General features: G+C 40.1%; 1 protein-coding gene across 2 annotated transcripts in view; it reads right to left on the bottom strand.

Moving 5' to 3' along the window:
- The window catches only part of LOC126236190 (Golgi-specific brefeldin A-resistance guanine nucleotide exchange factor 1), a 321,970-nt gene that overhangs the window by 39,949 nt on the left and 254,416 nt on the right, over positions 1–27,605 (bottom strand). The window contains exons 31-32 of one of the 2 annotated variants that reach the window (XM_049945293.1): positions 10,873–11,096; positions 7,860–8,135 (exon numbers count right to left, since the gene is read on the bottom strand). In XM_049945293.1, the coding sequence (XP_049801250.1) occupies positions 7,860–8,135; positions 10,873–11,096 (500 nt within the window). Of the gene's footprint in view, positions 1–7,859; positions 8,136–10,872; positions 11,100–27,605 lie in introns of both variants that reach the window. The other variant, XM_049945291.1, reaches the window with a different exon arrangement.

Raw genomic sequence — 27,605 nt, 5'->3', positions numbered from 1 at the left:
TACCACATGGGGGAAATTCAACAGTGACAGCAGAGGTGAAGGCTTCCCAGTCTGCCTTGTTTAAAGCCCACCTGGGTAGGCGTTCATGGGCCTGACGCCAGGGCAGTGACGTGAAGATGGGGAAGTGGTCCCTACCACACAGGTCGTCATGTGCTCTCCATTGGATAGATGGGAGAAGGCCAGGACTGCAAAACGAGAGATCAATGGCCAAATATGTGCCATGAGACACACGTGTGGCAGCCCCTGTATTTGCAAGGTGCTATCCAAGATTTTCGGAACTGGTGCTGCCATCTGTTGAAAACCTTACCTTTGGACTAATGGTTACCATCACCCTCGAAGTAGTTCCCATCCGCATGTACATACCGGTCCCAGCACTTCTGCCACTGGTCAAGCGTTTTCTGGAAGTCCTTTTCTTTGAGGGTGTTTATCACTGCCAGTGACGTTTCTTGAAGCTCTCTAGTGTGTCAAAATATTGGCCCTTCAACTTGAGTTTCAGTTTTGGGAATAGCACGAAGTCACAAGATGCCAAGTCTGGCAAGTACGGTGGGTCAGGTACAACTGGCATGTTGTTTTTTGCCAAAAACGTCCCGGTGATCAAGGACGTCTGACAGGAGGCGTTGTTGTGATGCAGCAGCCCATTCACTTAACGCCAAAGTTCGGGCCATCGGCGTCACATATTTTCACAGAGCCGTAGCAAAACATCACAGTGGTATGCGGAATTCACTGCCTGGTTGGGTGGGGCAAATTCTTTGTGCACAATTCCCTCGGTATCAAAGAAAACGATGATCAAGCTCTTCACCTGACTCACTTTTCTGGGCCTTTGAGAGCCCGGGTTCTTCCACTGGGACAATTGTTACTTTGTCTCTGGGTCACAACCGTAAATCCAGCTCTCGTCGCCAATGATAACCCGTGACAAGAAGACAGAATTTGATACAAATGTGCCGTTCTGTTAGCGGATCCATCATAAAATCGCTACACACCAAACACAGAGTATTACAGTAATCACTGTGGACATGCAACACGTCGTCGCAGCTGAATGCCACTCCGCACACTGACTCATTAGATATGCACCTCTCGCCACCTAGCGGTGCGAAGATCTACTACTCCTACTTTCCAGATGGCAGCACAAGTCCCGAAAATTTTGGATTCCTTCTCTTAAGAGGCAGAGGTCTAGCTGTGACAGTAAATTTTCAATGTTGCTGCCTGGACAGTACGCAATATGCCACCCCACAAGGGTTTAAGAGCGTTAAAATCTCGCAAAAGTAGGAAAGGTTTAGGAAGATGATCAATCGGTGCAGCCAAGGCATTCAGGGGCACTGCACCATCGCGTGGAAGATATACATTGCAGCAAGTTATTTCCTCTGTCATTCTTATCCTGACAGCCACAGCTTCAAGAGGGGTTTGAAGGGGCCCAGGTTCACTGCATACTGAGTTCAGGACATAAACTCCACCTGACACACTACTATAGTTGCTACGGTTCCTGTAGTATCCCTTATAGCCACTGAGGGTAGGGGTCCACATTGCCGGGAACCAGGTTTCTTGGAGGGCAATGCAGAAAGCAGGTATGAAGCTTAACAGTTGCTGTAGCTCAGCCAGGTGGTGGAAAAAAACCTCCGCAATTCCATTGGAGGCAGATGTCATCGTGAGGCTGGGAAGGCATGAAGTGCACAAGGAGGCAGGTTATGCCTCAGGGTCATCTGCTGCCTCTGACTATTTGTAGCCATTTCTATGGTGGATGAGGCATCAGTGAGATCCAGGTCCACAGGGGACACTACGATCTCCACCACATCCTCAGATGCAGAATTTATAGGGAGTGGTCATGCTGTTGGGGCCACCACAGGGACCTGTTTCTTAGCAGACTACTACTTAGTTTGCTTGCTCTCTCGCTTCCTTTAGAGGCTTGCTGGAAAGATTTCTCCGAAGCAGCTTCAGGCACAGAGGAAGACCGTGAAGCTCTTTGTCCAGCAACTTTTGGCTCCTTCCGCCACTGGTGAGTGTGCGCTGTGGCATTAGTGGAGACCTTGGGAGAGAGGGCCCCAAGGGACCCCTTCTACACGAGAGGAGCCAGAGGAAGCTGTTGCTTCTCTTGCAGGGGGAGGGGACCAACGTCCCCTGCATTTGGGATGGGGGGGGGGGGGGGGGCCTTGCTCCCGAAGTAGGAGACTTGGGAGCGACGGAGGAAGATTTGCCCACTACCATCAAGGGGGCAGATGTATTCTGGTGGCCTCGAGGGTCCATTGTTCACGGCACAGAGTGAGGAACCACTGGCACTTGGGACGGCAATGGTGATGTAGCTGCAGCTTAAGTCGACGTCAACCGAATGGGGGGTAATCTTTCGAATTTACGTTTAGCCTCTGTATAAGTCAACTGGTCCAGGGTCTTCTACTCTGTGAATTTTCCACTCCTTTTGGAGTACTGGGCAGTCTGGCGAACAGGGGCATTGGTGCTCTCTACAGCTGATGCAAGTGGGAGGTGCTGTGCAGTCTCGACATGTAGCGCTGGAAGTGCAGCGGGAAGACGTGCTCGAACTTCAAGCACTTAAAGTAACGCATCGGGGGAGGGACATATGGGTTAACGTCACAGTGGTAAACTGTCACCTTGACCTTATCAGATAATGAATCACCCTTAAAGGCCAAGATGAAGGCATTGGTAGCAACCCTGTTGTCTTTTGGTCCCCTGTAAACGTGACGGATAAAATGAACACCCCCGTCATTCTAAATTGACGCGGAGATCGGCATCAGACTGCAAGAGGAGGTCACGTTGTAAAATAATCCCCCACACCCTGTTGAGGATTTTATGGGGAGTGATGGAAACAGGAATATCACCCAGCTTGTCACAAGTGAGTAACACTCGGGGTTGGGCTGGGGATGCTGTCTGAATGCGCTGTCACTTCTCCAAACTTATCCTCAAGGTGTTCAACAAAATACTGAGGCTTCGTAGGAAGAAAAGAGTCCCCATCAGTTCTGCTACAGACTATTTACTGTGGCGAATATGGCTCTCTCCATTCTGTAGCTCTACATTCCTGCCATGATGTAGCGAGGGAGAGAAACGATTTAAGGTCATACCTGTCAGCATTGTATTCTATCTTGCCCTTCTTAGAGACTGCTGGTGCCATATGGTCACCAGCAAGAGATGACTTAGATCGCTTCATTGAGGGTCATCCGCCATGATGCCACCCACTCTGATCAGGGGCTCTCCCCATGGGTGCCACCCTCCATAGCAAAGGCTGGCGTGATGGCCATTGCCGGGAGTCCTGACACCCCAGTAAGACAGGCATCTGCTAGATATTGCAAGCAGAGAGATCCAGTATTGTCATGGGGTGAAAGGATGGGAGACAAAGGAAGAAGATGACATACCCCAGAAAGTGTCCTCGCCCAAATAGTTGTATCGCAGGTGGAGATGCGAAGCCATGACAAGGGATTCAGGACATCTAATCTAAGGGCACTCTTGCACCATGTAAGGCATCCTTCCTCATATGGCCCACACTTCTGTAGAATTTTGAAAGTGGCAGGTCAAACCATAGAATGGGACCCGAACCCATAGGGCCAAAAAATGAGAGACTCCTTTTAGTCGCCTCTTACGACAGGCAGGAATACCTCGGGCCTATTCTACCCACCAGACCTGCAGGGGGGTAATTTGGTGATAGTCATGCCGATGTAGAAGGGCGAACAGTGTTTACATAATAGCTGGTATATGAAGTGTCATTTCGCAGGTGGCTCTCCCTTTGATAGCATATGTTTTGCCAGTTACAGGGCTAAGAGCCATAGGGTTGGGAGATGGGTGCAGAAGGAGCACAGCGTCTGACAAGAATATTGTGGAGATTGGGAGGTTGACGGAAAGCTATTCTAGGTGTGGCGTGCAAAGTTTCAGACAGAATGGATCTCACTTCAGGGCATGATTTTAGGAAATCATGGCCCTGTTGAAGTAGCTGATTAACACATTGTATCCCACCAGCCTAGTTAAAAAGCAGGTTTCCCAGGCCATCACACCTAATCCTGGTACTGCTGATTTCTCCATAAAACAACTTCGGAGCATACCATTGGTGACTCAATATTATCCGTCTGGAATGTGTTAATCAGCTACTTGAACAGGGCCATGACTTCCCACAATCATGCCCTGAAATGAGACCCATTCTGTCTGAAATTTTGTCCACCACACCTAGAATAGCTTTCCGTCACCCTCCCAATCTCCACAATATTTTTTTCAGACCCTAATCTCCTCCTGCCGTCATCTCCATATGCTATGGCTCCTACCCCTGTGACTGTAACTGCTGCAAGACTTGCCCTATGCACCCTCCTAACACCACCTATAACAGGCCTGTAACTGGCGAAACACGTACTATCAAAGGGAGAGCCACCTGCAAAACGACACGTCATATACCAGCTGTTATGTAAATACTGTTCAGCCTTCTACATCGGCATGACTACCACCAGATTATCAAGTAGGATGAATGGGCATAGGCAGAGGGTGAATACCGGCAACTCGCAATATCCTGTTGCAGAGCATGCTGTACAACATGACAATCACCACCTTGGCGCCTGATTCACCACATGCGCCACCTAGATTCTTCCTCCAGACACCAGTCTCTTGGAACTTCGCAGGTTGGAACTAGCGCTACAACATGTCCACTGTTCTCGCCACCCACCTGGCCATAATTTATGTTAATTTCTTCCATCTCAGTATTTCTTCACTGTAACTACTCTTTGCTTCACTCCATTTTAGTTTTCTACATCTTTCATTGTCTTACCTGTCTATTTTTCACTGCCTCCCTCCCACCTCTGTTCCATACAATGCACTTAGCTTTTCACTCTTACACTCTTATTACCTCGTGCATGATGTTTTCTGTCTTGCATATTACCTTGTCTTCCATCTCTCAGGTTTCCAGATCTTGTCCAATGCTGTCCCTAACAATCAATCTTTCCTCCTCATCCCACACAGTAAGTCTCCCCTGATATGCAGTTCTGGGTGACTTTCCCAGAATTTACCCCTTTTCCTGGACCTCTCTAGTCCTTTTCCTTCACCCCTCTTCCTTCCCCTTCAACACTTCTGCCTGAAGAAGGAACCACTGGCCCCAAAAATTTGCCAGTTACAACCATCTTTTATTTGTGCGTCCTGCTGTCGCTTGGTGAGTACATTTTTTATCTACCCAATTAAATAATTTTCTCAATATTTGATTGTTTTCATTGTTGTATTTATCTTTTTGTGTATTACATGATGACGTTTTCCATACTGACATGCAAGCAGATTATGTGCATAAGGCATCCTGAGGTGGGGCACCACAACTTCCTTCTCAATTCACAAATTTGGATACTTAATAAATGTATGTATGTGTGTTTAGGTTTAAGATTTATTTATTTATTTATTTACAATCAAGTTCCTAATAATTGACACTGTGTACAATTTCGTTATGACATGTGTTGCTTTTTCAAGTCATTTAGTTTAAAAAATTAAGGACACTATGGATTGTGTTTTTAAAGGGACTTTACAGACATATGCATTGATTCACAATTTTACTGAGGATGACTTGCTGGGTGTTTCATACAAAGCCATCATTAACTAATATACAACATAAAACCATCAGTGGAAGAATTAGGTGCAACTGCAAATAATAAGTGAGTGCCATTACTCTATGTGGACACTCAAAAGTCAAGTATCTGGTGTAATGGATTTGTTATGAGTAATGTGAGGAACACACAGGTGAGTTCACTGTAGTCAGTTGACCTGGTGTGGCATGCAGCCAAAAAACATTAATCGACATTGGTGGCAATAACTAATTGTCGATTTTAAAAATAATTTTCAACATGCCTCACAGTTTCACTTAGTTCAGTGATTACAGTGTATCTTCTAATTGTAAGTACACAGGAAATGGAAGGACTCTTGTGAACATAATGGCTAGTCATGGAGCATTGTTGGGAAAAACTTTCCCTTATTGTGAAGTTATAAACAAATGAAAAAAAGTTTAATTTGTTTGACACATCCAAGTTAGGAATATAAATGTTTGTTCCTATGCAAAAAGAAAATCCTATTCAAGAAAAGTGAAGAGATATCTCCATTCGTGAGTATTAATGAATGTCAAATCTTTTATTTCAAGATGAGTCCACACATATAACACATGTACGAAATTTCGTGGCTGACTACAGCCACAACTGAGGAGTCCAGATGGCAAATACCACCCACTGATATCCAGCAACAATTCTGAAGCAAACGCTAACATTTGTGCAAGGGATCTTTTCAGAGGCCAGTTAGCAGTTTCCCCGCCTGCAGTTAAGACTCAATGCTTTTCAATTTAATCATATATGTATTGTGTATTAAGGACGCAATTTGTAATATGTCTTCTAGTGAGTATGCAGTAAGAAAGAGTAACCCCCCCCCCCCCATATTCAGTCATTAGATGAAACCCAACAAGACCCTCAAACTCTCTGCATTCAACATCTCCTCAAAAGTCAGCAAAGTCATGAATGATTGAGTAAAAACTGAGTTAACAAAGATGGTGAGAAGGAACTCCCCTTGTCCTTGTCAACAAATCAAACCCAGAATTTGTCTGGAGCAGAACAACCACCACCATAGGCAAGGTTTACATTTGAAATAAGCTCCTTCTATACGTTAGTTTGGTGCCTTAAACACTGAAACACATCACTCGCAGAAGGAAAAATATTTGATTGGGCACTGAGGCACCTAACCTCCTCCATGACCTACAACTTTATATACTTTAGCTATGACAAGATATGGTAGAAATAATCTTGGTATTAAATGAAATTATAGTAAGTGGCTCACACAGTTGTTTTTTTCCAGCAGTTGTATAGATAGACAATGGGGAAGAAATCATCTAAGTTTCTCTTGATCATTCTGCTGTGTACTTTTACAACACGTATCATCAAAATCAAAAATATTTTTGTTTCTTTTTTTTTGTGTCAGGGCATTAGTGCAATACCACATCACATTAACCACTGAATTAATTTCTCTCACTACTTTTTCTCAGATTATTGCCATCACCTTCACACCATGGACAATCTGAGTGTGAAAGTGGATTTATTGTCACTCTTGTATAAGCAGGTTGGGAGATAAATTTTGCCTCACTCAGTAGTAACCCAAATCATCTTGCAGAATATTTCTTAAATTCATCCAACTTCACTGATAGACTATAAAGTTATCTTACCTTGATATACAAGCATTATGACAACAAAGACCTGGAATGAATGGAAGTACAGTGTCGTCAGCCAGAACAATGTAGCTACATTGGCATTTGTGGGTGGGGAGAGTGGGGAAGGGGAGGCGGGGCATATGCATGTATGTGTACTCTAGCTCAAAGATTGATTCATCCCAAAGCTTGCACAATTTTCAGTCCCCTTTATGTGCTTGTCAACAACTTAATGCCTCCACTATTAGTGAGTTGTTACCTTTACTGCCAAATTATCTACATTCTACAAGAAGCTTCAGTTATCACACAGAAATAATGATCAAGATAAGGGGCTATCACTTATCTTCAAATCAACACAATCAGTAAAAGATGTGTAAAGGCACTATGTTTCTGATTTAATTTATTAAGCATGCTTGTATGTATGTATGTATGTATGTATATCAGGTGTGTGTGCGTGTGTAGTTTTACCAGTGAAACCCTCCCCACCTCCTCCTCCATGAAAGAAAACTTAAGAAAAATGTCTGTGAATGGGTAATTACCTAAGTTGTGGCAATAGCCACATAACTCATTACTATAAAGAGCACTATTGCAAATATCACCTATAAAGTTTCAGCCACAAAAATCATTTCTCACTTCATAAAACACCCACCAAGTATTAAGCTAAATTAGAAAGTAAAAGTAGAATGAAACAAATCAACAGTTTCACTTTTTAATAACTTACAGATCTTTGATGAGTGTCCTGGCCAAAGTAGTGTGAAGGAATGGTCGTGACAGCACCTACATGTGCATCAGCTTGTTGTGGTCTGGGGGTTGGATATAAAGGGACAGGTGAAACGGTTTGAGGTGGTGATATGTATAAAGGAGTGGAGAGGCTAACAGAAGGGGAAGTAGGAAAATTGTTAACTGGAGGAGGAGCTTGCTGTTGATGGATAAAGCTTGCTTCACTTGAATGGCCAACCTGACAGCTCACGGGAGGGCCAATTGCTGTAGATATCATCTGCAAGACAAGTCAGCAAACAGGTCTTTGTAAATAACAATCTTTAGGAGACATTTTTGTAATTTAATGACTACCAAGTACAAAATGGAGGGACAAAGACAAACTGAGAGAAGATAGGTAGAACACTGTGGACACAGGGTGGGGAAGGGATACAATGGTGTGGATTGATTGACCGATTGATTCACTGATCCATCCATCCATCATCCAACCCAACCTAACCATTATGTTCTGCGTATCTCACCACCGAGGAAAACCTTAAAGAATGTGATATCTAAATTATATTTACAGTATTACTTAAGACTAAGTTTCTCCAATGCTTGGTAGCATATTTGGCAAAACATTTCCTCCAGTGAACTTTATCAGCTGCCAGTTTTTCAGCTTCAGCTTCCTGTTAATTCAGGTCCATGGATTGAAGATCCTTCACAAAAGTTTATATGAAGCCTTCCTCCACTTCTGTATCCATATGTTGGTATCCACAATAGTGCTGATTTTTTGATTCTCCTATGTTTTGTGCTTTGAGTATGCACCACAAGCTTCAAACTTCTTTCAGGAACAATTTTATGCAGGCTGTGTAGAAGATTACTACTCAGCATTTCATGACACAGCTGATGTCCAAAACTCACCTCAGTCATCACTGGCGAAAAACACTGAGCTTGTGTGCAAATTTTTTTTTTTTTTATATTTCCAGCTCTCATATGCAAATATGGTCATCAGTAGAATGACAGTGGAGTACAGTCGAAGCTTTGTGGACATACTTATGGAATCTCACTGCCATTTGGATCATATTCTATGGGAGACTGCACAAGCTTTCCCAATTCTGCTGTCAGTGTCTGCATCTACGTCCCCATTGTTAAAGATAAGGCTGCCAAGATAAGGAAATCAGTCAACATCTTGTACCTTCAGTTGCACTGTAGTGTAGTAGATATATTTTGACTTTTTATGCACATTGTTTTTGCTTTATAACTATTTATTTTTAACTGTGCAGAACTGATCATTTCTGCTAGCTCTTAAAAATCTACAAAAGGTTTCAAATGCACAAGGTCTTAATGTAACAATTGTCTTGTGTGCTGACAGTACAGCTTCCAAATTGAATAGTTCACAGCAGATATTAAAATGATGTGGCTCCCCCAACATTCCAGTTATTCTATGTGTGATCATTGCCCATTTTATGATATCATGAATTTATATAATACTAATAAATTTATACAACCCACAGCACCGTGTTTCTTTCATTATGCCAATGGCCAAAGACAGTAACCTGCCACTTACTCTATGTCCAGCATGAGACCCACCTCCGTTATTTCTTATGACAACATTCCCAACTGATCCCAACTGATTCTTATTATTGAACTTCACACGTACAGTAGTTTCTGTAACAGTGATTTAAGTGAAATCCAAATCAGTCAGTAATTATTAAATATTACACTATTACATCATATATTCTGAAACCACACAATTACATTTATATTTGACTAAAATGTAGTCCATGTACAAGAATTTGAAATAAATAAAAAAAAAACTATTTAAAATGTTTGGCACTATGTATCTCAATCTCAATAAATTTCAGTAAATCTTTATTCCCGACAATGTCTCAACTCTAAATTGGAACACCGTCTACATAACTTGCTTGATGACTATTGCCATTATTATTAACCACTACAAAAAGTAATTCTAGCTAAACTGTTTCTTGTACTTCTAATTAATGTATGGAGTACCAGAAACAGCTGAATTGCCATTACGTTCTTTGTTAATTTTAAGTAACAGAAGTAATAGACGAAAGCAAGTACTTATACAGCCACTAAAATATTTATTAAATAAGTGATAATTTTGATTCAAACAAATGTAACAGCTTTTTACTGATGCTTGCATGAATCAAGAGACAAAGAGAATGTGTCACAGCAGAATTGTTTGCTTTATTATCTAGAACAGCTGCCTTTCATGTGCAGTAAATTAATGAATGCATAAGTAAACAAACTGTAAAAATATGGTTGGTTACTTTCAGATATGAGAAGAAAGTGAAGAGTATGGAGGACATACATTAACAGTTTCTCCAACCTGAATTAGAATGCATTTAGTTGCCAATCACAGACTAGCAAAATTTTATCAGCAACTTGTTTTTATTAAACTGTCAATGCATATATTGTCTGCCAGATTTATGAAAATATTTGTCATGGTTTTTTTTAGCCAGTAAATGAGTGTCACAGAATACACCACAAACTTTGGTGGGAGATGTTGGAGAATGATTATGTGCATCATACAGAGTTTTAGTCTCAAAATTGTTATGGATCACATTCTAATATGGATCAGGAAACTATATTTCATTGAAGATGCATTGGACAGAATGAGCACAAGGTTAAATTTAGAAACAATTGGGTATATATGCAAGGAATAGAAACACACTCCATGCATTGTCTACACTGGATCAGGATAGGAAGAAAATGATCCTTGCATGTTATTTATACTCTTCCTAAATGTATGGTCACTCAAAAAGTACAAATGCAGATGTGAATCTATGTAACATTTGTGTAAGATGATGCTGAACTTTGAAGCGCTATAATTTGCTGTTGTTCATCATACTATAAACATTTCCATTTTTGTTAGCCCAGTGTTCTGACTTAAACATTGTACATACGGTTACTTCCCATGAAAATCAAGTGAGCCCAATGACCATGTTAAATTATGTAAGTTATCTCTTTCGGGAGTGTCATAAATCTCAACATTGTAAGAGATATTTTACCTGTTGTCCCATGTGTGTAAAAATGGGTGCTGAAATATTATGCGGAAGAGAGGATGCAGGCTGCAATATAATACTTGAAGGTCTAACACTAACTGGTTCTCTAGCTGCAATGGTTTCATAACCAGTCACTGTTACTGCAGCATCAGCCTGTGGGTCTGGCATATGTGATAGCTTTGCATCATTGCCTTCTTCTGTCACCATACTTTCTGTAATGTTTTGGGCTTCTACTGTAAAATAAAAAAGTAAGAAGCATGATAACCTTTTGTTTCATAAGGCATATATTACAAATTGCACAGAATCAGTAATAATAATGATTTCATTGGATGTGCAGAGTGATGTTATAAGCAGTATGTGTAACTAACTGAAATGTTAAGCCAAAAATTGGAGTCTATGTATCAAATTGAAATATCTGCATTCACTGAATGTCCAATTGAAATAAAAGAGTAAGGGCAAAAAGATGTGACAAATATCTCTAAGATTTAAAAATCTTTCTTCAAGCACACTTAACACTTTGCTAGACCAAAAGAATATAAGATTGAAAAGAGTCCTGATATCACATGATATATAATTTGTGATAAAAGCATCAGCAGCACCAAATTAGGTAAAATTGTCAGAGAAACTAGCAGCCAATAATTCACTGAAACTGGGACCTGGATTGACAGACTGCAATTTTTTGAAATGGGAAATGAATGGAGTATAAATGATGAGAGAGGTCTCCTATGTACTCTTTCCAGTATGTTACTGCACATTCTGCCAAAATGATTACTACTGATTATATGTCATTCATTCATTACCATGTTCCACAGGTCCCATCATGAAGGAGAAAACTCAGGGAGGAAGAACAAGCTAAACTACACTTTGAGAGAGTTAATAACCTCAAACTATTTCTAAGGTATGTAACAATTACCTTTGACAAAACTTATTTTATTTGTACAGAGTATAAATTAACTTCACAAAAGTAGTAGGAAAGTAGCTGGTCTGAATGGAAGGGACAAAAAGTGGGAGCATTTCCTCAGCATACTAAGTAACTGCTTTTATTTATTATTACTAGCTTAATATTTGCTGTACACTTATAGTTGTCAAATGAAACACTTATCTCAACAATCTCCGTTGGTCCATTGTGGATATGGGACATCGGCTAGTCAAGTATTTAACAATGAAATTCACCAACAGCTGTGAAGTTATTTTATTTTACTTTTACTACCAGTTTCGGCAATCCATTATGCCATCTTCAGGCCCCATATGCATCTCTCAAAAATAAATGATACTAATATAATAGAGGGAAACATTCCACGTGGGAAAAATATATGTAAAAACAAAGATGATGTGACTTACCAAACGAAAGCACTGGCAGGTTGATAGACACACAGTTTGTGTGTCTATCAACCTGCCAGCGCTTTCGTTTGGTAAGTCACATTATCTTTGTTTTTAAACAAATGATACTGGCATACTGGGCCATATGTTGCTGGATGTCATGAATTCTAAACCATACCCCAAGTGTTTCTTTCGAAGACTTCATTGCAACTGCAATCAAACACCACAATCAAGTCTTAGAAGGAAGCACTTGGGATATGGTTAATAATTCACGACTACCAGGAACATATGACCCAGTATGCCGATATCTCTTATTTTTGAGAGATGCATATGGGGCCTGAAGATGCCATAGCAGAATGCCAAAAAGGTATTAAAAATAAAATAAAATAAAATAATATCTCAACTCTTGGTGAATGTCATTGCTAAATATCTAAAAACGTATAAAAAATGAAAACTGTTACATGTCATGCTGCCAACATATGTTTTCAATCACCTAATATCTACATTACCAGGCAGTATGTAGAAAGGTTGATTAATAAGATGCATTTTCAATTTCCTTTTCAAAATGTGTGGATTTCCAATCTCCTGTTTGAAGTGCTCTTGTCAAAGATCACTGGATGGATAGATTACAGCATTTCAACAGACCAAACTACTATCGTAACTGGTCGCTCCATAATCGGGATGTCAGCTATCTTAAATAATAGTCTGTCTAGGAGCTGTGTGCGGTAAATACACTGCCTGACAAAAAAAGCAAAACAGCCGAAAGAAATGGTCAACTGTCAATGTACTTTGCACACTTACACACAACAGGCAGGTATGCAAATAATTACAGTTGTAATACTCTGTGACAGGTAGAACAGCCACCAGAGTGTATAGTGTTGTACACATTTACTGTTGTTATCAGATCCAGTAGGATATGTAAAGTGTCTGAACAACATCATATAATGGGTGATCACTGAAGGACACGGAGATGCCACTCTGTCAGTGTTGATAAAGCTCTCTTACATGACAGAGTCTGAAATGGCCTCATTGTGGGTCTCTATTTGGCCGGCTGGCTGATGTAATACCACAACTCGTTTGGGATCCTGTATCCTTTTTCAGTCTCATCCCCACTCTCCGGAAGAGGGCACATGCGTACTATCAGCAATTTACACCAATTTAAACTGCTGCTTTGATTTTGTCTTTTTTGGTTACCTGGATCCGAATACACTGAAGTTTTCTTTTGCAGCAAATTAGTAATTTGCACTAATTTAAGCTATTGTTTTGACACTGTTTACATTGAGTCTCACCAATATACAGCATGAAGGAAACATGTTGGATTAAAAGCTGATGTATGATCACAATTTGTACATTATACAAACTTTAGGCACATGGTAGGAATAATTTTGCTATTGTAATTATGGAGTAATTAACAATTAAAGTTCCGATATTTCTAGTCATTGGAAGACATCTATTTTTATGTATTCAAGCTAAAAACAAATTTTATCCTTAATAGAAATATGACATGATAATTTTTCAGTCAGAATTAAGCATACTCATGCTTTAATTTGTTGTTAGTTAATGGAACTACAATTATGACTATACAGAAATGAAAAAATTACTTGTACAAAATTTAATTAATTGAATCTAGACCTTTCATTCAATAAGACTAATCCCTCTGTTTACCTGAAAATGGCAGAATGATTATGCTTTAAGGATACAGGGTACTTTTCCCACTCAATATTATGTAAAAATCAAGACCTATTTCTTTCGGGCACTGTTAATAATGCACATGCTTTACAGATTTTTTGTTGATATCAGATAATGCAGCAGACTTTCTAAGCAAATTAGAAGTATTTTTAATATTTTTGAACCTACTTAGGATTATTAAAAAAATTACAAAGAAATTGATGCAATTTTTTTCCAAAATGTTTCCTCAAATTGAAGTATCATCTAATCCAATGTTATACATTTGAAGGAGACCAATTTTTTACCAGATATGCATGACATGATGGCTGAGGTACTAGACCTATTTAATTCCACCTATTATGTATATTACAAGGATAAAAAATATCACATCTTACATTTTAATTTTTATAATTTTTTCCCTAATAAAAATGTAATTTTTTTCTACAATTTAGTTGATTCTGCAATAAAGCTTAGGTCTACTACATAAGTATGGACTATTGCAAGTCATAGAAAAAAATTAGAGCAATGCTTTATAAATTTTAGGAAATATTTGTACCTGAATTCTGAAAAATATAATTCGCAGAAAATTGCGAATGAAGATACGAGTCCAATTAAACTGTGCCTCAGAACATTCCTGAAGCATGGGCTTCAGTCTGCAGCATTTCTTCACCTTCAAGCTTCCTCTTGGCATTCCTTTTAGCACTTCTTGCTTCTTTGGTAACTTGAAGAGTGAATCTTTCAGCTTCATGCACCCATTGTCTGTCACATGCAAGCAATTGATCTCCCATATTAGAGCCACATTTTATGCCTAAATTTCCCAGGACTTCCAGCCTTCCTATCACTCCATCATTGAAACATATCACAGCATCCAGTACACCAACTTTTGATGTATTTAGTCCTACAAAAACATTCTTGGGTAATGTTTCCCATATGCAATGGTTGAAACTTTCATTTGTATTCTGAGTGCCCCCCTGAAGACATTTACTAAGCAAAACAGTGAGAGGCTGAGGAAGAGAATGATTATGATGGTATATTTGACCATTTCCTTTTACTTTTTGGTAACTACACCAAGAATCTGCTCCTTTAGGGCAAAGTCTGTGAACAGGGTGGTCATCTGTGGTCAACTTACGAAAGTAGGTGGCCCATACAGCTTTTCTCATTGCTGTAACATCATTCAGAGGTGAGCTTCATCTAATGGCAAGTCCATAATAACTCTGAAGGAGGTCTATTTCAGTTGCTGTCAATCTGACTCAGCCAGACAGAGATTTTCCAACAACTTTTCTTTCATTTCCCTTCGTAGCTTACTCAATCTAGCATCAATACTCTTTTGCACATGTCCATAATATTCCAGTTTTGTTACCAAGGTATCATCACAAACATTGAACTCGTTAATTTTATTGAAAGCTTTTGAGTCCCCATCACCTACGTACTTCATATATCTAACACTTTAATATTTTTAGAGCTCCATCACACTCCATATCTCCACTGTAACCATCATAATTCTTAGAACATTGATGTTCAATATGTCCTTCAGTGTTACCATGGTACGTGTGGCAGTACTTAGATAAGCACTCAACATCAACTTTTCCATTCTCCAGAGAAGTAGCACTTACAACACCATTCAAGAAATGATGTCCTCGGTGTTGCCATGTCCCATCAAGTGCAACAGCAATGTCCCTGGTTCCACTAATATTTACAGTTTCTTCTACTGTATATTTCATAGATGCTTTAGACACAACCGTCAAGGCACCTCAAAGTGTTTTTATGTACTTGCTGAACCTACTGGGAGGAGGAGGAGGAGGAGGAGGAAGTGGAAGTTCCATCAAACCACAAACTGTATGAGCAGCCCTTTTTCCTTTTCCTATAGCACACATTGCATACAATAACTTCAAATTCACATCAAATGAATTATGCACAATGTTCGAAGTCATTTTCGAGGTAGGTTTATTGCAGGATCTACACAAAACAACTAATTTTGACGCTAAACCCTTCCTGCTACTTTGTTGTTCAGTTATTTCCAGAAAGCCTACACCATCACATTTTTTATATGTCGCCACTGTGTGTGCGCGCGAGTGACTCTCCCCTCCCCCCCCCCCCCCCCCCAAGTTAAGTCTTTCCGTTCCCGGGATTGGAATGACTCCTTACCCTCTCCCTTAAAACCCACATCCTTTCGTCTTTCCCTCTCCTTCCCTCTTTCCTGATGAAGCAACAGTGGGTTGCGAAAGCTTGAAATTTGTGTGTGTGTTTGCGTTTGTTATTGTCTCTATCAACGTACCAACGCTTTCGTTTGGTAAGTTACAGAATCTTTGTTTTTAAATATATAGGTCATTTTTCATTTGAAACCCTATAATGTATGTATCAATGTAATCAGGTAAGACTATAGAATTTAATAAACTCATAAAAAATTTCAATTTTTCCCACCATTTATAAGTACCCTGTATCCTTAAGTAAGTAAAATGATATATGCAAATTAATAAAATATATTGTTGCATAGATTAAACATGTAATTTATGGTCTTAAGATATACAGATCCTTTCATGTCTTTGTATGAAATTATTCAATGTTGTTTCATGTAAATCTTTATGTAATTTGGGAAGATGTATGTAAAAGTTTTAATTGTTAAATATGCAAATTTAATATGTAACAATGTCAGGAACTGTTTAAAATCATATAAATAGAGGCAATTTGTATGCCGTCAGAGGTCACTTCAGGTCAGTGCAGTTTGAGGTCAGTCTTGGGTCAGTCTGTACTTAGTCTGTACTTAATCTGTACTTAGTCTGTAATTAGCCTGTAATTAGTCTTATGTCAGTCATGAGACAGTGTTAAGTCAATTTTATGCATGTAGTTCACCACCGAACATCTAGCGTGCGAAATAAAACTCTTTGTGAACACGAATTCCTGGAGCTTATTTCTACCATTGCATGGTTCCCGTGTGGCAATGCAGTAACATCAAAATGAACCTATGGCAGCATTAGGAAGCAGCACCCCACATTACACAAGATACATATTATTTATTTGGTGGAGGATATCCTTAATATGACATGGTATTCTGTTTTTCTTGTGTTACGCAACAATACACATCCCAAATTTCAACACACAAAAACATTTTTGCCACGTTATATTAAACTGAATCACACAATATTCAGATTTGTGGGGCATTCAATTGTGACAATGGCCTGATGCTGGACTTCATAAGAATGTGATGGTAGGCATATTCAGTGTCAAGATTTCGACTGACCATGTCTAACCAGCAAAAGGAAGGATTGCCTTACTGTGCATCAAGCACATTGTAACCCCTTAACATTTATGCCTGCCATTTGAGAACAAGTAACTGATTCCCAGCAACATTCTGCATCATACCACATCATTAGCTGGAGATTAGCAGCAGCCATATTAGGGAATTACTGCCCCACACACAGGTTGCCACCACAATATGAACAGCTGTGTTTGGAGTGGTACCACGTCCAGGGAACATGGACTGCTGAGGAACAGCATCACATTAGTGTTCAGCAATGACTGGTGGATCTGCACCACTCTGAATGACCATCATAGACATAACAGTCATGTGGCAGTGCAATGACATTTTTCAACAGGAGAATTGGCTCATTTACGCAGGGCACATGTCTCTATAAACAGTGTATATGATGTTTAGGTGCTCCCAAAGGCAGCAAGAGCCCACAATCTCTCTCCTGATTGAACATCTGTAGGACCATTCTGTTCCAGTGCCAGGATCCAAGGATGTTGACAACCATTTACAATTGTGAGCCCTTGACTCCTGAGCAGAAAAAGATACAACAGCTTTATGACACCCTTCTCAACTAAACCAGCGCATGCTTCCACACCAAAGGGGGCGCAACATCACACTGATATGCAGATTCTTACCGCCTAGTTATTTTTACACTTGACTCGATTTTGTAATCACTGAAATAACATCACATACCTTCTAAATCTATGAAGTTTTGTTTTCTCCTCCCTTTCTGGGCACTTCCCTTTTCTGTCAGACAGCATTGATTGCATGCTAGGGTAAATCAAGTGTATATACCTTTCGTCATTTATTAGGTTGTAAACATCCTGCCAAGTATGAAACAAATTAATGATTTCTGTTTGTCATTGTTGCCTAGAGTGGAGAAATAAGAGTGCCTATCTCAAGAACTTATATATACATTTCTCCAGAGCAAGCCTCACGAGAGACTGTAGAATGTAAACATACTTCTGCGGTCATGATTCAGTGGCTCTCTGAGGCTGAGGATAACAACGATCTTGGCTATCTCGTGGAATGGGCCAATGGGTCCAATCATAAATGGAGGTATGGCAATCTATGTACAGAGTATAGATTATACACAACCTGATTGCCTTTCATTGCCATACAACATACAAGGAAATTTCAACTGATTGTATAAGTCATTTGGTGTAAATGGACAGTGCTGTACTGAACGCAATACTTCTAATGCATACTGGTGGCAACAAAGGGGAACTCTTGTACCTGTGAATATTGGACAGGTGCAATAGAAAATAATGTGAAATGTGATATTTTTTCTGATATTCATTTCAAAATCCCAAAAACAACAAGGTTGATTCCCTTTTAAAGCAGCATGTTACATTTCTTGGCAGTCAGTTATAAGCTAGTTGCACTTCACTGTAGGCTAATACTGCACATGTAGCTAATGACAGTAAGTCAATCATTTTCTGTGTTGAAATATGGTTTCATATTTATTTTGAGGGTTAAAAGCATATTTGATTGTTCCTTGTAATAAGTTCTTTTTTAAGTCAACAGTCTTCTAACTGGTTTGACACGGCCCATCCCACAACTTCCTCTCCTGTGCAAAACTCTTCATCACATAGTAGCTCTTGCACCCGACATCCTCAATTATTTGTTGTATTTATCCCAATCTCTGTCTTCCTTTAGTGTTTTCACACTCTACACCTACCTCCAGACCTTTCTTTTTGTCAGGGTTTTCCATATTACACCCCGCCACGAACAGTGAAACAACTCAAAAATGCAAAACTTGAGAAAACTTGACTTATAAGAATTAATTCTATAAAACTTTTATTGAAGTAGTATAAGCTTTCTTTAAACTTCAAATAAGTATTGTTGGCAGTAAATTCCATTATATTTTTTGTGCACACAGAGCACTTCACACTTATTTTTCAGTGACAAATTAAAAATTGCCACTTTTCGGCTTTTATCACTTTTCCTGCCAGGTTGCAACATGTTCCTTTCTCTGATGATCCTGGAGAACCTCCATGTTAATTACATTATCAGTCTACCTAAATTCCAATATTCTTAGATAGCACCACATCTCGAACATTTCCATTCTCTTCTTTTCCGGTTTTCTCTCAGTCCATTATTCAGTCTTCACATTCACTGTGTGTAAAATGTACTCAAACATATATTTGAACTTTGTAGCTTGTTTAAGAGATGATGATTCACTATGCCAGTAAGAATGTATGCCTCAAATTTTAGATGCTGTAGTATTCATTTTACATGTGCAGTACAAAAAAATAAGTAAAAATGAAACATTACATCAAACAAAACAAAACTATAAAGAGACATCCACTTTAGACACACTGAAAATATTTAAATACTTCGGTGAACTTTTTTTAACAGTTTGTGTTGTCAAAGTCTCGTGCTACATGAATTGGGAACTCAGAAAAAAAATTATAACACACACAACATTTGATGCAGAAGTTGTGTAAGGAAGAATTATTTGTAATAGTCTCAACACTCAAAGAAGGTTGAAAGTTTGAGATTGTAATATATTTGCTAAAACAAATGAAGGAAATCAAAAAAGTTAGTGTTGTGTCTGAATAAACACCATCATAAACAAAAGTTTTGTGGCACTGATTAACTGTTCCGCCAGTTTTTTGTATATTATGAATGAAACACACACAACACTGGTGTAACATTCTAAAATATTACGGTTGCATGTAAAAATGAGGTAGTACTATTTGAAAGCTTTTATTAATTTGGATCTATCAGTTTCAACAGCTACAGTGCAATATTTTGCTCTGGGCATCTGGAAAATGCCCATGAGATTACTTTAATTTGCGATACAACTGCTTTTATGGCAGAATACTAAGATGTTCCATAATTTTCAGCACATTTAAATCAGGAGACTAGAGTGTGTTCAGCTGTTTTTGGAGTGTTGTACAGGAAGACCATTATATTATTTCACGTAGTGTGCTTAGTGCTAATGTCATGCAGGAAGATAACATTGTTTTAATCAACATGCATACTCTGCAAGTGACTTTACAATGCATACTATGTGTAAAGTTGAAGATATAAGGGGAAATAAGAGAATTAAACAATATCTTTGGTATAGAAAAAATTATATTAAAACACTAATAATCATCATCATCATCATCATCTGAATAAGTTATCTTATAATTCATTTTATTTTGTCTCACTGAACATACTGCAAAAGCTTCTTTGCTGATCAGTACATTTTTTTCTGACTGGGTATAAATTTGCAATGCAATGTGATTACCAAGTCTTTGTGGGAACTAACTTGGTCGAATGACAAGTTACAGTCACATTCCAGTTCAAAGTACCGATTGTCGCTATATCACGATACAAGCACATGATCATAAAAATTACTTTTGTGGAAAACTGTTACAGCTCGGTGCAGTGAGAAGGGGAATCATCAGACAGTGTTGACAGAGAAGGCAATAGAAGGTGCAAGAAAATGTCATGTAGAAGTTAAGTAAATCAATGGTATGATTATGGGGGGAAGGGGGGATCATGATGCCAAATTGAGCAAGATTCAAGTATCATCCGCAAAACAGAACCAATAAATGCACATGATACAAAAAAATGCCTTGTTTCCAAAAACTTCATACTATTGTCACACAGAACTGGAATTCCAGATTAGCAAAGAAACTGTAGAAAAGCTGTTCTGTCTATGGTATTTTATTTCAAAAAGTGCCACAATGAATGAATAATTATGTGCGGATGAAAGAACACATTTGAAAACAGAAGAAAGATTAGATTTTGTACAAAAAATGAAGCATCGGAATTAAAATTGACCACTAGCTTGTTTAAACGAACAATCAATCAATATACATCAAACTGAGACTAATGTTGCGAAGTAACAGCATATGAGGAGTAATGTCAATCTACAGTGGTGGCCAACATTTCATTGCTGTGAATGTAGTTTTTCATTTTGTATTCATTTCCCCTCTATAGCTATAACAGGAAAACATCGGAATACCATGTAGAAATGGAGGGATATATATATATATATATATATATATATATATATATATATATATATATATATATATATATATATATATATAAAATAACAACATATTTAAATATGTCTGCTTGTGCCTGTATGTGTGGATGGATATGTGTGTGTGTGCGCGAGTGTATACCTGTCCTTTTTTCCCCCTAAGGTAAGTCTTTCCGCTCCCGGGATTGGAATGACTCCTTACCCTCTCCCTTAAAACCCACATCCTATCGTCTTTCCCTCTCCTTCCCTCTTTCCTGATGAGGCAACAGTTTGTTGCGAAAGCTTGAATTTTGTGTGTATATTTGTGTTTGTGTGTCTATCGACCTGCCAGCGCTTTTGTTTGGTAAGTCTCATCATCTTTCTTTTTAGATATATTTTTTCCACGTGGAATGTTTCCCTCTGAGGCGGAAGTACAGAGGCAAAGATGTTGAAAGACAGGTGAGGTATGTGTGGCGGCAACTGGAAATTAGCGGAGGTTGAGGCCTGGCGGATAACGAGAGGAAATCCCATTCCTGATGTCCAGGCGGAGCTTCAAGGAATCCTCAGAACCTTAGGCCCACTACAAAACCTTTCACCTGACTCCATCAACCTCCTGACCCCACCAACACCCCGCACCCCTACCTTCTACCTTCTTCCCAAAATTCATAAACCCAACCATCCCGGCCGCCCCATTGTAGCTGGTTACCAAGCCCCCACAGAGCATATCTCTGCCTACGTAGATCAACACCTTCAACCCATTACATGCAGTATCCCATCCTTCATCAAAGACACCAACCACTTTCTCGAACGCCTGGAATCCTTACCCAATCTGTTACTCCCGGAAACCATCCTTGTAACCATTGATGCCACTTCCTTATACACAAATATTCCGCACATCCAGGGCCTCGCTGCAATGGAGCACTTCCTCTCATGCCGATCACCTGCCACCCTACCTAAAACCTCTTTCCTCATTACCTTAGCCAGCTTCATCCTGACCCACAACTTCTTCACTTTTGAAGGCCAGACATACCAACAATTAAAGGGAACAGCCATGGGTACCAGGATGGCCCCCTCGTACGCCAACCTATTCATGGGTCACTTAGAGGAAGCCTTCTTGGTTACCCAGGCCTGCAAACCCAAAGTTTGGTACAGATTTATTGATGACATCTTCATGATCTGGACTCACAGTGAAGAAGAACTCCAGAATTTCCTCTCCAACCTCAACTCCTTTGGTTCCATCAGATTCACCTGGTCCTACTCCAAATCCCATGCCACTTTCCTTGACGTTGACCTCCATCTGGCCAATGGCCAACTTCACACGTCCGTCCGCATCAAACCCACCAACAAGCAACAGTACCTCCATTATGACAGCTGCCACCCATTCCACATCAAACGGTCCCTTCCCTACAGCCTAGGTCTTTGTGGCAAACGAATCTGCTCCAGTCCGGAATCCCTGAACCATTACACCAACAACCTGAAAACAGCTTTCGCATCCCGCAACTACCCTCCCGACCTGGTACAGAAGCAAATAACCAGAGCCACTTCCTCATCCCCTCAAACCCAGAACCTCCCACAGAAGAACCACAAAAGTGCCCCACTTGTGACAGGATACTTTCCGGGATTGGATCAGACTCTGAATGTGGCTCTCCAGCAGGGATACGACTTCCACAAATCCTGCCCTGAAATGAGATCCATCCTTCATGAAATCCTCCCCACTCCACCAAGAGTGTCTTTCCGCCGTCCACCTAACCTTCGTAACCTGTTAGTTCATCCCTATGAAATCCCCAACCACTTTCCCTACCCTCTGGCTCCTACCCTTGTAACCGCCCCCGCTGTAAAACCTGTCCCATGCACCCTCCCACCACCACCTACTCCAGTCCTGTAACCCGGAGGGTGTACACGATCAAAGGCAGAGCCACGTGTGAAAGCACCCACGTGATTTACCAACTGACCTGCCTACACCGTGAAGCTTTCTATGTGGGAATGACCAGCAATAAACTGTCCATTCGCATGAATGGACACAGGCAGACAGTGTTTGTTGGTAATGAGGATCACCCTGTGGCTAAACATGCTTTGGTGCACGGCCGGCACATCTTGGCACAGTGTTACACCGTCCGGAGTATCTGGATACCTCCCAATAACACCAACCTGTCAGAACTCCGGAGATGGGAACTTGCCCTTCAGTATATCCTCTCCTCTCGTTATCCGCCAGGCCTCAACCTCCGCTAATTTCTAGTTGCCGCCGCTCATGCCTCACCTGTCTTTCAACATCTTTGCCTCTGTACTTCCGCCTCGACTGACATCTCTGCCCGAACTCTTTGCCTTTACAAATGTCTGCTCGTGTCTGTGTATGTGCGGATGGATATGTGTGTGTGTGTGTGTGCGCGCGCGCGCGCGCGCGCAAGTGTATACCTGTCCTTTTCTCCCCCCAAGGTAAGTCTTTCCGCTCCCGGGATTGGAATGACTCCTTACCCTCTCCCTTAAAACCCACATCCTTTCGTCTTTCCCTCTCCTTCCCTCTTTCCTGATGAGGCAACAGTTTGTTGCGAAAGCTTGAATTTTGTGTGTATGTTTGTGTTTGTTTGTGTGTCTGTCGACCTGCCAGCACATTCATTTGGCAAGTCACATCATCTTTGTTTTTTATATATATATGTGGAAACATTCCACGTGGAAAAAATATATCTAAAAAGAAAGATGATGAGACTTACCAAACAAAAGCGCTGGCAGGTCGATAGACACACAAAAAAACACAAATATACACACAAAATTCTAGCTTTCGCAACCAACGGTTGCTTCGTCAGGAAAGAGGGAAGGAGAGGGAAAGATGAAAGGATGTGGGTTTTAAGGGAGAGGGTAAGGAGTCATTCCAATCCCGGGAGCGGAAAGACTTACCTTAGGGGGAAAAAAGGACAGGTATACACTCGCACACACACACATATCCATCCACACATACAGATTGTGTCTGTATGTGTGGATGGATATGTGTGTGTGTGCGAGTGTATACCTGTCCTTTTTCCCCCCCTAAGGTAAGTCTTTCCGCTCCCGGGATTGGAATGACTCCTTACCCTCTCCCTTAAAACCCACATCCTTTCATCTTTCCCTCTCCTTCCCTCTTTCCTGACGAAGCAACCGTTGGTTGCGAAAGCTAGAATTTTGTGTGTATATTTGTGTTTTTTTGTGTGTCTATCGACCTGCCAGCGCTTTTGTTTGGTAAGTCTCATCATCTTTCTTTTTAGATATATATATATATATATATATATATATATATATATATATATATATATATATATATATATATATATATATATATATACACACACACACAAGAAAAGCGAACCTTTTGGCAATAATTAAGGAGCACAAACCCTCTCCTGTTTATTCTACTGACAAAATTTTACAGATGGTTCAAATGGCTCTGAGCACTATGGGACTTAACTGCTGAGGTCATCAGTTCCCTAGAACTTAGAACTATTTAAACCTAACTAACCTAACGACATCACACATATCCATGCCTGAAGCAGGATTTGAACTTGCGACCGTAGCAGTCGCGTGGTTCCAGACTGTAGCGCCTAGAACCGCTTGGTAACTCCAGCCGGCAAAATTTTACAAGTAATAGGTTACCTTTCTACTTCTGCCATACCATCTAGACATTAATCCTATAGAACTGGGAGGGAATTATGCAAAGAATAAGATCTGTAGTTTTAATAGGTCAAGCACCTCACCCACTAACACAAAAAAATAATAATTGCTGATGCTCTGTAGCCAATAAAACTATGTGCCCCTACACTTTCAATTAAAACACTACCTTAGTGAATTATGCATCATTTTCACTGGTTTTACATTCATGCAGCTCTTCAGTTGGCTTCATATAGCTGAGGGAACCATCTTCCAAAATGTTTCCACCAGAGAAAAAAATTGAGGTGGTCACTGGGAATAGGACCTGGGACCTCGCAACTACTAACCAAAGACATTAACAATTAGTACATGCTGTCAGTTTCCTTTCACTCCTGTGACATTTGTTTTAATGCTGTGACAGCAGAAAATTAGGTATGCAACATACTAAAAAAGTGTATGATGATGAGGAGAGACACAGTCAGAAGAAGAAACTGAATATATAAGAAAACAGACAGCATAGATTCAAACAAAGAGTCAGCATTACCACCCACAATGAAAACAGCAAACGATGGATCAACGTATGTCGCTGTGGAAAATAGCAACATCAAAAGGGAAGGTAGTTTTAGTGACATTACCTGCAAAGCATCAGCAGCAGCCGCCAAGGTAAGACTACTGTAAGTTCTGTCAGTGTTATTGTTTTAAGTAAAGTCACTTCATTCAGTGGCTCATACAGATTTCCAGCATGTGGTAGCATTTCATTTGTAAGGGAAATGGAGTGTACGCTGTTACTACCTGCCCTTCCTGCTTCTCAGGTGTAAACACGACGGACTGGCCACTTTGACCTGCTAACTAGTTTGCTATATTGGGTAACATCTGCAATTTTGATTCAAAGTTTAGAACAAACAAAAATCATAAGCTAATTCAACAGAAACCAGAATATAGTTGTACTTGTTGGAGAACAATAAACTGAACTCGTTTCTGAACACTATTCAAACTGGGTTTTGTCCAACAACATTTCTTTTTGTAAATAAACTAGTGTTTACATATTAACCTAAAACAGACCAACCAAAAATCTGGCCATTTCAAGACAATTTATCAACTGTGTCATGTCTTTACTCAGTAGCTGCACTCCAGATTTTCATATCTCGTCTAAAGGGCAACATAGTTCAATGCTTCTCAAGATGCTTTACAACATTCTTGAGAATATGGATTTTTTTTTTTTTCTTAAGTCACTCATGGGAGTAAAATTCCCATCTTTCCTGTTTCTACCCACTTATCTGGCAACTCAGTGTCAACAATCTCACTCACTTCAGCTGTTCACTACACAATACTATTTCAGATTGTTTCACTTTATTCTTAGAGCACAATTTCTACTTAATTTGTTTTATCTTGCCTTTTTTTAGCAACTGGCAAGAGGATTTTACAATATTGTTGGTAATGTAATTTTTGTTCTTAATTACTGTCAGTCTGATTCCCTCTTCGTGCCACCAGATCTTTTAATCTAAGGTGTTAGTCACACTTTCTCCCCATCTTGTCTTAATTTTACCTCAACTGTCTTAGCAAAAGACAGTAGGAATATCCTACCATGAGCTGAATGGCAAAGTGGAATGCGTCATTGGCTTGTGCATTGTGCATCATTGGTTCAAATCAGACCACCATAGAGTATTTGTTATTTAGTGTTTATCGTTCCTGAAAGGTACTCAGAATTTCTTAAGCTCGTAATGTTGACACGTTCTGTTTTATTCAATGTCTGTATAAATAGCAGCTCTCTCCATACAGTTCAGTTTTGGCTGTATATTGGTCTTGGTCATGAAAGTGCTTTTAGTACTATGCTTTGTACTTCATGGACAAGCCTGCTTCCTGATTTGGACTTTATTACCATTACTACGAGGGCTACCCACAAAGTACATTACGTTTTCGTTTGTGTCCGTTAGGGGCGGGGCTAGCATGGCCATCTTGGTGTCATGGCATTCCGCCGCTCAGTCGGCATCCTGTCGTGCTAGCGAGAGGTTCGTGCTGTACTCCGTTGAGTTACTGTGACAGTTTGAAATGTCAGAGTTAATTGAAAATACTGCGAAGTGTGAAGTGCAAGCTGTAATAAGGTTTCTGACTGCAAAAAACTGTACACCGATAGAAATCTATCGGCAGCTTTGTGGAGTGTATGGGGAAAACATAATCACTGAAGGTGGAGTGCGTCAATGGGTCATAAAATTTAAAAATGGCCGAACTAACGATCACGACGAAGAGCGAAGTGGAAGACCCAGCATAGTGACTGCCGAACTTGTCGAAAAAGTCTATGCTGCGGTCCGTGGAAACCGTAATTTCACAATAACGTAACTCTCTACGAGTTTTCCACAAATTTCACGAAGTTTGTTGCACGAAATCATTACCGAAAACCTTGATTACCACACGTTTTGTGCAAGATGGATACCAAAAATCTTGACAGAGATTCACAAAAATCAGCAAATGGCTGCAGCGTTAACGTTTTTGGATGCTTACGAGAAAGATGGCGACTCATTACTCGATCGCATCGTTACTGGTGACTAAACATGGGTCAAGCATGTGAACTGCGAGACAAAATTGCAGTCAATGCAGTGGGGGCACACAAATTCCCCCCAAAAACCCAAGAAATGCGTGCAGACAATGTCGGCATGGAAGGTGATGGCGACTGTCTTTTGGGACAGAAAAGGTGTGATTTTTGTGGATTTCCTGGAAAGAGGCACTACAATAAACTCTCAAAGGTATTGCCAAACTCTGCACAACCTCAGAAGAGCAATACAAAACAAGCGCATGGGAAAGTTGGGCTCAAAGATCTTGCTGATTCACGACAACGCCCGGGCCCACACGGCAAATGCCACTCGTGAAGTTCTCAAATCTTTTAAGTGGGAGTTGTTTCCTCATCCGCCGTACAGTCCCGACCTG

Source organism: Schistocerca nitens, chromosome 2, assembly GCF_023898315.1.
Source record: "Schistocerca nitens isolate TAMUIC-IGC-003100 chromosome 2, iqSchNite1.1, whole genome shotgun sequence".
NCBI classification, from domain to species: Eukaryota; Metazoa; Arthropoda; class Insecta; order Orthoptera; family Acrididae; genus Schistocerca; species Schistocerca nitens.
The sequence above is the reverse complement of the archived record's forward strand: the minus strand, read 5'-3'. Positions and strand labels throughout refer to the sequence as shown.